This window comes from Lolium rigidum, chromosome 2, assembly GCF_022539505.1.
Source record: "Lolium rigidum isolate FL_2022 chromosome 2, APGP_CSIRO_Lrig_0.1, whole genome shotgun sequence".
Taxonomy (NCBI): domain Eukaryota; kingdom Viridiplantae; phylum Streptophyta; class Magnoliopsida; order Poales; family Poaceae; genus Lolium; species Lolium rigidum.
The window spans coordinates 42771068-42784210 of record NC_061509.1 but is presented as its reverse complement, the minus strand read 5'-3'; the positions used below and the strand labels follow the sequence as shown (position 1 = coordinate 42784210).

At 43.3% G+C, this 13143-nt stretch overlaps 2 protein-coding genes across 2 annotated transcripts; both read left to right on the top strand.

Moving 5' to 3' along the window:
• The first annotated feature begins 143 nt into the window (after nucleotides 1–143).
• LOC124691667 (S-(+)-linalool synthase, chloroplastic-like) lies at nucleotides 144–6353 on the top strand. Its single transcript, XM_047224943.1, has 7 exons — nucleotides 144–372; nucleotides 1408–1633; nucleotides 2538–2910; nucleotides 3149–3367; nucleotides 3526–3664; nucleotides 5417–5671; nucleotides 5801–6353. Exons 1-7 carry the CDS (start codon nucleotides 220–222, stop codon nucleotides 6062–6064), a joined length of 1629 nt encoding a protein of 542 aa, XP_047080899.1. The 5' UTR covers nucleotides 144–219; the 3' UTR covers nucleotides 6065–6353.
• A 1750-nt stretch (nucleotides 6354–8103) lies between these two features.
• On the top strand, nucleotides 8104–10495 carry LOC124686323. The gene is made up of 3 exons (XM_047220289.1): nucleotides 8104–8591; nucleotides 8757–8986; nucleotides 9837–10495. Exons 1-3 carry the CDS (start codon nucleotides 8111–8113, stop codon nucleotides 10440–10442), a joined length of 1317 nt encoding a protein of 438 aa, XP_047076245.1. The 5' UTR covers nucleotides 8104–8110; the 3' UTR covers nucleotides 10443–10495.
• The last annotated feature ends 2648 nt before the right edge of the window (nucleotides 10496–13143 follow it).

The window sequence follows — 13143 nt, the reverse complement described above, 5'->3', positions numbered from 1 at the left end:
CAAAGTCAGTGTGAGGCGCACAGGATTTTCACGAAGCTGCTGTCCCTGTCGCTTGCTGTCTTTCTTTCCTTTTTTCGTGGAAGACAAAATCGGTTTGAACGCTAACATCCTGTGTATCTCAGCATAGTATAAATGCAGGAAAACCTCGAGAGTGGAGACTTGCCAATAGTAGCAACCATTTAGCCAACTGTAGCGTGATTAGAGAGGAGCTAGCAACTGATGGCGCCGCATGTCTTCTCCTCGACCGTTGAGCCACTGCTCCTGAGGCTAGCCGGAGATGCCGGCGGCCGCCACCGTCGGACCTTCCGCCCTTGCCTGGTGACAAGCCCTGGACGGGAGTCCCAAGCTCTCTCCGATGATTTTGACTTCCAGGTAACTCGCAACTTCCTAGTATCTAGACATACATTGTAGGAAAACATATTTTGTCCAGTGATATATATTTCTAACCAAAAGGAAAGATTGATTGCCTTCCTATTTGGATTGACACGGTATATTATATATGCTGGTATCCCATAAGTATTTTCCGGTGTACAAACATGAGTAGATGTAATTTTGAATAGCTGTAACTCTGTAACTAGTAGAGCTTTCAGCTAAGTCATCGTCACTAAACCTGTAGTATGTGTTTACCTGGATTAGTTATGGCCGACATGAAAATCCAGCCAGTTGTCAACTTCTACTCACTAGTGTCCGTGTGGCAACTAGCAAGTGGCAACGGTCCTTCAAGACATGGACATATTTGGATGCATCTTGGCCTCTAAATTTGGACCTTGGGTACCACGAGCTGGCTCCCAGCCTAGCACAACTTTGCCCCTAGTAGACCCCCAACTTAACTTGCGCAACATTCTGTCATCCCAAAATATCTCGAGTGATCCTCAACCCAAAAGATCTATTAAAAAAATTAACGAAAATTTGACATCTCGTCCAGAAAGAAATTTTGCACCTTCAGTAAAAGAAAATTCCAGTTTGGCTAAAATATAAGGAGCACAACGCACATAGCCCCACCAGTCAGGGCCGGAGCATGGAAGAGCATAAGTCAAATCGGTTATAACTGATACATGTTTTTTCTTTTCAAAAAGATAACTGATACATGTTATATGCAACTTTAGCCAGATGTTCGGTATTTCCTACACTAATGTTCTTTTTTGCGAATGCCTAATTGCCTGTACTAATGTATTGACAACTCTATCTCATCTTGCTGCCAAAGAAATCTCTTCTCCGATCTCCATTTTTTTTTACTATGAACCACATTCCTATATACATGGGACGGAAAATAGGTAGGGTTGTTCCTTTTTGATCTTTGATTAACACAAAAATAGACTCTCGGGACATGGGGCCTTATATACATCTCATTCTCTTATCTTCATTTTCACATTTTGAATTAGAACTTTTATCTCCATGGAACACCAGGAGGGCGTCAAGAGTGTTAAGGCAATGCTGCATCAAAACCAGAAGGACAAGCGAGAGGTGGTGGCCAACATTGATCACCTCAAGCGCCTATGCATCGACCACTATTTCCAAGATGAGATCGACGAGGCCATGGACACATGCTTGGATCTTGTCCAAAGTGATGATCTATTAGATGCGACCCTTTCCTTCAGGCTGTTGCGAGAAGCTGGATATGATGTTTCCGCAGGTTGGTACACATATCATACATTCAATTCAGTTAAGGTGCAATGTTGTACTTTTCCTGGTTAAAAATAAATATAACTATATATTTTTATAATATACCATATATATAAATAATAAAACATGCACCATGTGAGTCATGTACCCTTGTCGTGGTCTTTGTTGTCACGCCCACAAATCTTGGGATGTAGGTTCTTCTGCTATGGTGGTTGCCGACCTCTTGTCCTGAAAGATAGGGGTAGGGAGCGGATTTGCTGCCTTCTAAAGGGCTTTTTTTTTCTGTACTTTGTCAAGCAGACCTAAGGGTCACTTTCTAAAAAGACAACATCATTGGCTCCATTTCATGAAATTGTGTCGCGTCAGGTTCAGTACATATCCTGGTACGAGCAATGTCAGGCAAAACATAAAATTATCAAAATATTTCAAGCTACTGTAGCAACCTCTAAGCTAGCAAAGAGTATGCCATTTCAAGAATCTCCTCATCCTAGATTGGTGAGGCATGAGCACCGATATCGGGATTTTGCTAGCAGGAGCAGCTCATGTCAACAAAGGGTTTAACTCCGGCCTAGAAAGTGTATTGAATCGTGTAGTAAGCTTGAGGGACATCTAGCGCATGTATCATTGTGTTTTCATACCTTTTTCATGATTTAACCTCTTCCTTAGTCCAAATATCAGTTAAGATGCCTAAAATACTCGCTGACATATCAGTTGATTCAGGTTTGATGTCCAAAGATCACACTCTTCCAACATGATTTTCTTTTTCTAGGTGTGGGGCTTTTAGTAGAGTTCAGAAGCTGTTCTAGCTAGTCGTCAGTAGTAATCCACATGTGCAATCACGTTTTTCTTACCTTTACATCATGAGTTATAGTCACCTATGACCTTCCTAAAAGTTGTTTTGCTTGATGTGTTAGATGAGGTTCTTCGAAAGTTCGCTGACATCAACGGTGACTACAGCCTTGATCATAGCAAAGATACCAAAGGGTTGCTCAGCTTGCAGGATATATCAAACCTGAACATGGGAGAAGAATCACTCTACAAGGCAAAGGAGTTCTCAAGAAAGCATCTCACATCCGCAATAGAACACTTGGAACCAAACCTTGGAAGATATGTGCAGCAGTCGCTGGACCATCCCTACCATGTCAGCCTGATGCAGTACAAAGCCAGGCATCACCTGAGCTACATGCAGAGCTTGTCCAGTACGAACACTGGAATGCAGGAGCTGGCAGTTGCAGAGTTCCAGCTTAACAAGTTGTTGAATCAGAGGGAAATGCAAGAGATTAAGAGGTACATATATAAGTATTTTACTTTCAAAACAATCAGAGCCCCCCAAAGAGTAATTTGATTAGAGTGTTTGTTCTTAGTGCCACTGCAAAGGTCACTACCACCATCACGTCTCGCGTATGGCTGAAGATCCATATATAATCCCCGCATATGATAATTGATAATATTTTCTAATTTATATACCTATTTACGAGGTTAATGAGATTTTTTCTTCGTTATCTTTGAATAATCATCGTGACAGATGGTGGATGGGCTTGGGATTGGCACAGGAAATACCTGCTACCCGGGACCAACTTCTGAAATGGTACATGTTTCCCCTGACTGTAGTCGACGGACAGGCCTTCTCCAGATACCGGATAGAGACCACAAAAATCATCTCGCTTATCAGTATTGTGGATGACATCTTTGATGTTGTTGCAACACAAGAGGAAGTCTCTCGCTTCACCGAGGCAATACAAATGTAGGCTTAATATCTTTCTGTTGCATACTATTAAGTTTATTATGCAATTTATGATCAATGATAGTAATTGCGAAGAATTGATAGAGCCCACATACACTTGATATAGTAGAAATTGGTGCAACTGAAATTTCATATGTGACACAATGTATTTCTTACAGGTGGGATCTTGCAGCTGCTGATTCACTGCCGAGCTACATGAGATCATGCTACAGTGCACTTTACACAATCACAAATGAGATCGCAGATTTAGTTGAAAGAGAACATGGATTGTACCCTATGGACCAACTCAAGAAAGCGGTATGTCTCTTGGAATGTTTTACTCTTCTAGTTTTCTTGATTGATTTGCCTTGATGACCAATCGCGGTTTGCAGGACTAGCCATCTATATATGCATATCTTTACTATTAAATTCCAAAGTGACCGTGGTACGTCAAGAAAAACCCAGCTATAGAGGCGACCCACACACGGCAAAAAAATCGGCATAAAACCTTGGGCGTCTCCTCCCGATGGATCCGCAAGAAAAAAAAACGAAGGATTAAAAGACCCATATCCAGGTAGAAGTAGTAGTTCTGATCGGTCTGCGTAACAGACAAGGTCAGGTCGGCCGATGTACTGGTTCGAGTCTGGACTCCGATCCACTTCAAAACCCATATATAGGCCATCCTAGAGCGTCACCCTACGTCCGGACGGTCTCTTTGATCTTGTGCGGCCGCTGCAGCATTGTTCTGCCAGATGGAAGATGCCCATCCATGGAAGAGACGAATCTCGGATGGAAGGGTAGAGGCTGTGCAGGACTACGACGTGCCGCGCCATGTATGCCGCTGCTGCATGCCAATCGATCGCCGTGTGAGGCTACCACGCGCATGCATGTATGATGCTGCTAGCTGGGTGATGTTCCTGTTGTGCTTCTCTGCTCTGAGGACACGAGGCAGAAGTTTGGAGCACGAAAGGAGAGTATGAACAAGAGAGGAATCGAGCTTAGAAGTTCAAAAATCCTCTCGCATAGGGAGGAAAACGCCTCCACTCAATGAGATTAGAAGACGCATTTCGCTATGACCATAGACCACTCACGCCTACCTCTCTATTACTTTTTTTCCATGGACAATTGAATATCTCGAACTTTGAAATAAATGAAATGGCTGTGTGCATCATCCCATCATCAGAGGCTGGGGACACCCCATTTAAAAAAAAAATGTAGCTCTCGTTCTCGACCTACGTCAATGGATGATACTTATATTTGTGCGAACCGGTAAAGCCAAACAAACTTTCATTTTCATTTTGTAACATAATCTATTAATTTAGGGTTTCTAAATCAGGGCTATTGGCAACTGTGCCTCGAGCTATTGTCGCTAGAGAGGTTTAAGATTTCCTCGCCACCTTTGCTGCTGCCTACTCTGGATTCGTAGTTGATTGATGGGTACCCCAAATTGCATGGCGTGTCTTTGTCGACGTGGTGTTCGAGTGTCGTGTTTGGAATTCATTTATGTCGCCTTGTGGTCCCTTGTGTTGGGGTGTGGCCCTGTTGCTTTGGTCTTTGTTAGGCTTACCTATGCGTGGGTGTGCTGTTTGTGTGGACTTGGTCTCATTGTGTAGGTTCTCGCCCGGTTTTTTTTCTCCTAAAAACTGAGCACTCTCTTCTTAATTAATAGACGAGGCAAATGTTTTGCCTCTATTTTAAAAAATTCAAGTGGACGTGATGGCATGGTAAATGTATCAACAGGAACACAATTTCAAAAGGGTCAAACACGAAACACGATAGTCACTGAGATAAAGTAAATGCAAGGCGGTATTTGTCGCAACCCAGTCACAAGTTGAATGTGATACATATATCATAAATTATTGATGTTTTGAGCAATGAATCTAGGTCTAAATTTGTCGGACCGTGGGAGCGAACGGGTATTGACCTAGTAATACATAATACTCCGTATGTGAAAAGATTTAACTTCATCTATAAATATATATTTTACCGGAAAATGTAGAAAACAGCAACAACAATTATTCATGAAAAAATAATCATCTGACAATAGTGAATTGATATTTTGTTTTGCAGTGGGCCACACTTTTCGATGCATTTCTGGTCGAGTCAAAATGGTTATCTGCTAATCAGGTTCCTTCCCTTGATGACTACCTATCGAATGGCGTCATCACTACTGGAGCGCCACTTGCACTTTTGCATCTCTTTTTCATGGCAGGCCATGATCCATCAACGGCAGGTTCTGCAAACCTCAATTCAGGTCACATACCTCCGATCATGTCCTGCCCGTCAAAGATCTTGAGACTTTGGGATGACATGGGAAGCGCTAAGGTCAGAACACTGCGAACTTCTTTCGATAGCCCAAAATATGCCATGCTTGGGAACCTGGAATTTCATGCAAATATAGCACAACTCAACATATAATAACTTGGCTGACATATATTTCTTTTATGAGTTCAGCACGCATCGAAAGAAGGGCTGGACGGATCGTACAAGAATTTGTACCTGAAAGAGAACCCCAGTGGCGACGCGGAGGGGCACATGCTTGGGCTAATCAAGAGAGAGTGGGAGGAGCTCAACAGAGAGTGCTTCTCCAGGCGGTCCTACCCATCCATCTTGAACCAGTTCTCGCTGAACTTCGCGAGGATGGTGACCCAGTTTGGGTACGACGACGAGCAGAAGCGCCCTATCGTTGAGGATTACGTAAAGACGCTCTTGTTCTGAATCATGCCCACGCAGTCACGCACGGACCAATCAAGATGATGCTTGAACCAATCAAGATAATTCCTGGATTCAATGCCGAGATTTTTTGATCCTTCCTAGTGCTCCTAGTGCCCTTTTGTTTGCCCAATTTGGTGAACCGTGAAGCTGTTTATCAGCTGAACGTTGCATTCGCTGATGCGAAAACTAACTGTTATGCCCAACAATTCAGACCACGCTCTAGCTGCGCATGCAGTATGTATGGGGAATGGTAGTTCTTAAACTTGAAAAAGCCATTTTCCAGAATTTGCAATGAACGCAGTAGCTGACGATTAGTCAGAATGTCTCTAGCTATAATGGAATACAACGTGTACACCTTCCAAAAAAAATAATGATGCAATTTCAGGTAACTAAGATCGCCAAGAAAATCTAGTAAAACCAGAAGTAGCAAGTCTTGGTAAGAGAAAACTAGATCTTTAGACATGACCATTCAGGCTCCATCTGCAAATGCCGATTCTTTTGATGAAGTTCTGAGGCATCTTGGTGACATCCGAGAATGTCTCAGTGGAGGGATCGTAGAGTTGCAGCACTAGTGATTCTACGTCATCATAATTGCAACCAGTAGTGCAATGCAACAGTAGCTTTCCATCGTCCCTTAACATCAGTGGTGTGTAAAGACATGTTGACGGAGCCATCTTGATTGTGTACATCTTCATCCATGTGCTCGAACCGAGATTGATCAGAAGCCATATGGTGGCGCGTGGATTGACAGTCATCTGCAGCAACGACTGAATCATGCAAAGATCGCCGTTGAGCTCAGTCACACGCACCAAGGACGTCTTCTTCCACTCTTCGTCAGTGACTAGCTTTCGTGGGCCTTCAATCGGTTGCTTCTCCCATTGCTCACTCTCGAGGTCGAAGCAGAGTAATGAGTCGTGGGATAGCTCCTTTCCTACCAAGAAGTACATGAAGCCTTTGACACAGACGGGGGAGCCCCGGTCACTCGGGACAGCGCGTGGGGGTGGATGTGTCGGCCTCCACCTTGCCCCGTCTCCTAGAGTGAGCACCTCGCAAGCGCCAGCGTCGCTGAGGCGCACCGCCTTGTAAGCACGAGACGGGCCGGTGGCGCGGCCGAAGCCGAAGGTGCTAAAGTAGGGCGTGACAATGTACGGATACTTGTCATGTGCTCGCACTTCTATTTTCGAGCAGAACATGAGCAGTTTACCGGTCGTTGGGTCGAGGACGTGGGCGCCACCGGAGGAACCGCCGGTGACGCAGATGAGGCCATCGACGCTGGTGCAGACGATCCCGCTGCCGCCCATGCCTTTGAACACCCTCACAACGGTGCCGTTCATGTTCATTATTTGCAGGTCACGGGCTTTGAAGACCGGTGGATCTTCTTCCTCTTCATCCTCGTCCTCCTCCCCTTCATCGTCGTCACTATCCTCCTCTTTCTCCCCTTCCTCCTGTTCCGCATCTTCTTCTTCTTCCTCCTCTTCTTGTTGTCCTTCTGCTGCTGCTCCATCGGTTTCTTGTCCTCCTGCTGCGTCTGCTCCTTCTGTTTCTTCTTCTACTGCTGCTCCTCCTTCTGCTTCGTTTTCTTCTTCTTCTTGAACCCAGGAGCTGGCAACGAGGAAGATCTTCTTCTGATCCGAGGCTATCGAGTCCAGATCTGAGATTGACGAAGGCTCCATATCGCCGGCCGCCTCTGGTTCCTCGATCGCGGGAGGTCGGGTGAGATCCACGGGCGCTTCAGTTAGGGCTGATCGGTCTCCTCTCTAATAACAAAACATATGCAAACGTACGCGTCTGTGTATAACTTTTTTTTTCGATAAAGGATGCTTTATTACTTTGAAAAAGCTTGTGTATAACTGTATATATGGTATAGTCCTCACAAGGACTACAAAATATATGCAACGTACGTAGAGAGGACTTTTTTTTGGCTACTAATATATGCAGAGTCCAAAGTGGAAACCACCGATACTATACCGTATTTTCTCTTGCGACGGAAGACCTAAGAAAAGGAAAAAAGGGAAAGCGAGATCAAGCTTAGCGACGTACGGTTCACCGATGGAGGTCGATGGCGAGTCGTACAAGTCCTGGGCATGGTGGCTGGACGCACTGCAGGCGATAAGGAGGACATACTCCATCCCCATGGACGCCAAGGAAGCGAGGATATGTGCGGAGGTAGCGGAGGCTATGAGGAAGGAGATGGCGGCGGCGCTCACATTGGAGGGAATTAGGAAGGGTCGGCTGATGAGGTGGATCGGTGAGACGCAAGACCCGAAGGCGCTCAGAGCGGCGGTGGAGAAGGCGCGCAGGATGGATCGGCTGGAGGAGGAGCGGGTGGCGGTGGACAGGTGGGCGAAGACGAAGGACCCCGAAGCAGCGACGTACCGGCGGCAGCTGGAGAACGAGCGGAGCGAGATGTACCGGAGGATGATGACGGAGGAGCCATCCGGCGACACGGCGGACTGGTCGGAGCCTTGTGGTTATCGCAGTAACTGGAGGTACATATACGAAGGCCGCCGCGGCACCTACGAGGACACCAGTAAGTGTACTATACGCGTCCCCTTGATTGGAAATTCGATGCCACAAACTCTCGATCTGTATGCAATAAAAATTTACTGGATTTCTGCCTGCCCTATGCCAGCGAAAACATTGCTTATACGTACATTGTTGTATAATGATATACTGAGTATATGCAATAATGCAGCGGATGTACCGGCCATGCGTTTCACGGACGACGACCGAGCAAAGCAAAATTGGGACGTTGAGCTGACGGGAACTTTGCAGATATTTTCCTTCAAAGTCGCCGCAATAGCAGAGGAGTTGCGGTGGCCGCTTGATGTGTATGGCTTGATCGCCATAAGAGACCACCTCGACCGTCGACGAAATATTATCTATGCCCGCGCAAGGGATAATTGCCAGACTATCACACGTGAGGTATGTATGCATGATCATTTGACTGCTGATGGCTATTTTTGACAGAATGTATCACTTGTCTCTAGTGAATGTTGCTTGAAAAAAGGGCATTCGTGTCCTTATGCTGGACTATGTGTGCACACCTCGACAAAAAAAATGTCCTTAAATCAACCGATTAACTAATTTGTTTCTACCGTAATTTGGGTTATGCACCTCGTGATCACGATATTCTCAAAAGAAAAACCCCTCATGATCACAACATTTTGTGCTATGTTCCTTGCATTCAAATATCAGTGTTTTCTCTAACAGTTTTTTGTGGTCTCCTCAATGTTTGCCTCATCTTTGGGAGTTTAGATTGTTTCCTTGGAAATGTAAAGAAAACATTACTCCCTCCGTTCTTTTTTAATTGACTCGAATTTAGTACAAGTTTCTACTAAATCCGAGTCAATTAAAAAGGAACGGAGGGAGTACTTCCGTAGAAAGGCTTGGACATGCTTTCAGAAGCAACATTTCATCTGAATTATTAGCGAGCTCAGAGCTCCCCTTGTCACGTCTTATTCTTATGCTTATTATGGTACTTACATAATTCTAAATCACGTGATTGCAATTTACTCATACTTGCTAGAAGATGGCCGCATACTTCCTTTTCCATCAATACAAATAGGTTTTTCCATATTTCATACTAGCTCCCCCCGTCCCATGAAAGTTATCTTAGATTTGGCTAAATTTAAATGTATGTAGATACATTCAAATTTAGACAAATCAAAGACAATTTTCATTAGACGTAGAGAGTACTTTTCTTAGTAAATAAAAATTATATATATATCCATCCTTTAGCATCATATTTACTCAAATTAATTGTTACATGCAGGATCCATATTTAAAACTAGTGGGTCCAACTCGTGCTGCTGTGCTATCACAAGTATCTGATTCTGTGCGCTTTGAGGTTGTGTTGAAAGTGAAGAGCGGCAGCAATGAATCTGATGATAAAGATTTAAGCTTTTTAGCTTCAAAGTACAGAACATTCAACACAAATTATTCGCGTGTGATTTGCCGTGTTGTTTCCAGCAAGCTTTCCAAACTAGAGTGGAGATACGGCCTTCTTGCCAAATCTGTGGAGGCTACAATCGGTATACAAGTTATTCATGGGTCATGGCCAAATGGTTGTAGAGGTATATTTAGTGCAAGTACCACTAGTCTAGATGGCATGAAAGTCACACTGCTCTCTCTTGAAGATGACAAGTTGCCGATAAATATTGATGGTATGATCAATGTTTCACGCCATGTTGTTTGCGTTGAAATTGATGGACAACTGAAGATTTCTATTACAGCAGAATATGAAGACGGCGACCAAATTACTATAAAAGATGAAATAATTTTTACACCTAAGGAATATGGTAGAAGTTCTGCTGTTCTTAAGGTTCACTCATGTCAGATGAAAGTCATTGTTGCATGGTCACTTGTTTGCTGTTGTTGACCTCCAGACACAATAGTGCACTACGTGTCCTAGATATGGGTTTTAAGAGTGTATCCCACCATTAAAGTATTATCGTAGACTATTGTTCTGTTTACTAGTCCGATAACGTTGCGTCGTTGGATTAGTCCTATAATGTTGTCTCGATGGATTATAGTCCCTAGTGATAGGACCAATATAGAAAATTGGTTATCACGAGACGTGGCACCAAAGTTTAGTTTCTTGTTTTATTTTACAATCCTATACTTCAAATTCCTAAAAATCTTGTGTAGTAAAGTTTAGCTACCTGCCGCTACAATGCACCCCTTTGGGGACCCTTAGAGGAGTGGATTACATGTCATGTGTCAGTAAAATAAATTTCCATGGAGGGTCTACTTTAATTATTGCGCGGATAAGCCGAAATTGAATTGTGTTGCGTTGATGCAGTATTTACTCCTCTCCTGTGGGTCTTCGCCGCGGCGTACCTCTGCACGCTGGCTTTGGTGCCACCCCGGCCATCTTGATGCCAATCACTTCAGCTCCATAGCGGCCTCTCGCATGACATCTTTCTGCTCAAAGCTCTCTGATCGCTGGGAAAGCCGGAAGGCAGCGCTCATTCTCTGGCGAGTTGGGAGTCGTGCACTGGACCATTTTGTGCAGTGATTTTCCCCCATCTTGTTTTATTCTGCTTTCCCATCACCTCCATCAAAGAGCGAGCCGCAACCCTCTGCCCTCTCCAGACGGACAAACAGAAAAAAAGTACCAAACGAAGCGGTACGTCTGCAACTTAAGGGATGACAACAGTGGGTAATTTTTCATGTACTCCGAGGGTAATTTTAAGTTGAACGAAATCTTAGACAGAAACCTTATTTCCTTTATTACTAGGTAAAGAAAAGAGAACACTGGAATTAAGTAGATCAACAATGCGGTGGACTTTCTAGCGCCCCCAAAAAGTGACGGATTTCGGAGGAACGTGGAGAATACAAAATAATATATACATAACAGCGACTAACTAGAGTTTACTTCTTAGTTGCATATCCATCCTAACATGAGGCTCTTTTGTTGTCTATTCTCGTGTCTCCATCTGTTTTAATACCAAATAATTTAAGTTTTCCTTTTTTCATCAACACAAAGGCATCAATTATTTGGCAAGCAAATATATACTCATATTTTCTTATCTTAGAATTTTCATGTTTCTTAACGGTATAATTAAATTTTGATTTTCTGATTTTTTTTTGTGCATTCATCAATATTTATAAAAATATTTTCATCAAATATTTCTTAAATATATTACCTAAACAACACGCTGGATGTCGTCATCCCGTTAAAGAAGATTTCTACATCAGTTAGTTTAGTTCGGTCTAGCAAGCCTATTCCATATGTTAACAGTCCCCATTGTTGTTGTGAGGGATCCTAATAACCACTTGATCATGGAAAATTGTTCCTATTTTGCTATAGTACTCTAATTATGCTACTAATTATGCACAAATTTTTTCCTCTAAATTTCATCTGTTAACTCCCTACGATTTAACTATTCTTGCACACCAACCAAACACCACTTCATATCTTTAGAATACTGTCTATGATTTCTTTTTTCCTCTAAATAGTTGTTGCCACCATACTAACCGTGGAGGATGCTTCCGCTGACTACACAATGAACACGACATATTGGCAGGTCACTCTGAGCTATCGAGTGAATGACGGTTGAGGTGGAACAAAGCTTTTGCCTCTTTTATTGCATTTACTCTTAGCTTGATCCGTAGGTTGATAAGGCTGGTATTTTAGTTTAGTTTTTATGGATCTACTAAAGCTATATACCAAAGAGGCACAACAAAGCTTAATGCAAAAATATTAATGGTGACACGTGTATTTTACATCATCATTATTTCTACATATATGTTTAGTTTGCATTGTTATATGTCATCATACACCTTTATTTATGTACTTTTTAGTTCATTTCCGAGACTTTTGTAAAAAGTCCCCTTCATTGATATTAAATTCCTTGGAAATAGAAAACCTCATTTTTCGTATTTTTTTTGTTTTAGGGATTTCTGGATCACTAAAAATCGAGAAAAAAATATCTAATCAGTTTTTCACCTGGAGAAAGACCGTGAGCGGAAGAACCACGCGAGAGGGGCCATGAGGTCGGGTGAGATCCACGGGCGCTTCTGTTAGGGCTGATCGGTCTCCTAACAAAACATATGAAAACATACTCGTATGTGCACTACGGGAAAACTGGCTGCCGTGCCTAGAAGTTTTGCCGTGCGTTAACACACGACAAAGAAAGATATGCCGTGCTTGCTTTACCAAAATGCACGACAAAGAAATATCACACGGCAAATCACAAAAAACGCACGACAAAAAAATATCACACGGCAAATAAAAAAAAAGCACGACAAATAAGCACAACGATACACTGCAAATAAATGCGCACGGCAGAAAAAAAAGGAAAAGCGCACGGCAAAGAAATAGCATGGCAAACTGTTATATAGAGCCTAGCCCCTCGTCACGGCGTAAATTTCTTTGCCATGCGCATTGGCAAAAGCCGCACGGCAAAGGGTAAAATGAACACAGACCGCTCGATTATATAGATATTGGATGGCTGGGATTCAGCGAGACATGGATCGATGACTTGGTACAGTCCACCCACCTAACCCATGACCACTTCTCTCCCATTATTTTCTTTAACTATTACTCGCTTCCACGGTCACACACTGACAAGGGA

Coding starts and splice junctions, on each gene's coding strand:
- LOC124691667 (XM_047224943.1), top strand. CDS start 220: ATGGCGCCGCATGTCTTCTCCTCGACCGTTGAGCCACTGCTCCTGAGG. Junction 373..1,407: donor CCGATGATTTTGACTTCCAG/GTAACTCGCAAC, acceptor ATGGAACACCAG/GAGGGCGTCAAGAGTGTTAA. Junction 5,672..5,800: donor ATGACATGGGAAGCGCTAAG/GTCAGAACACTG, acceptor TTATGAGTTCAG/CACGCATCGAAAGAAGGGCT.
- LOC124686323 (XM_047220289.1), top strand. CDS start 8,111: ATGGAGGTCGATGGCGAGTCGTACAAGTCCTGGGCATGGTGGCTGGAC. Junction 8,592..8,756: donor CGGCACCTACGAGGACACCA/GTAAGTGTACTA, acceptor GCAATAATGCAG/CGGATGTACCGGCCATGCGT. Junction 8,987..9,836: donor GCCAGACTATCACACGTGAG/GTATGTATGCAT, acceptor TGTTACATGCAG/GATCCATATTTAAAACTAGT.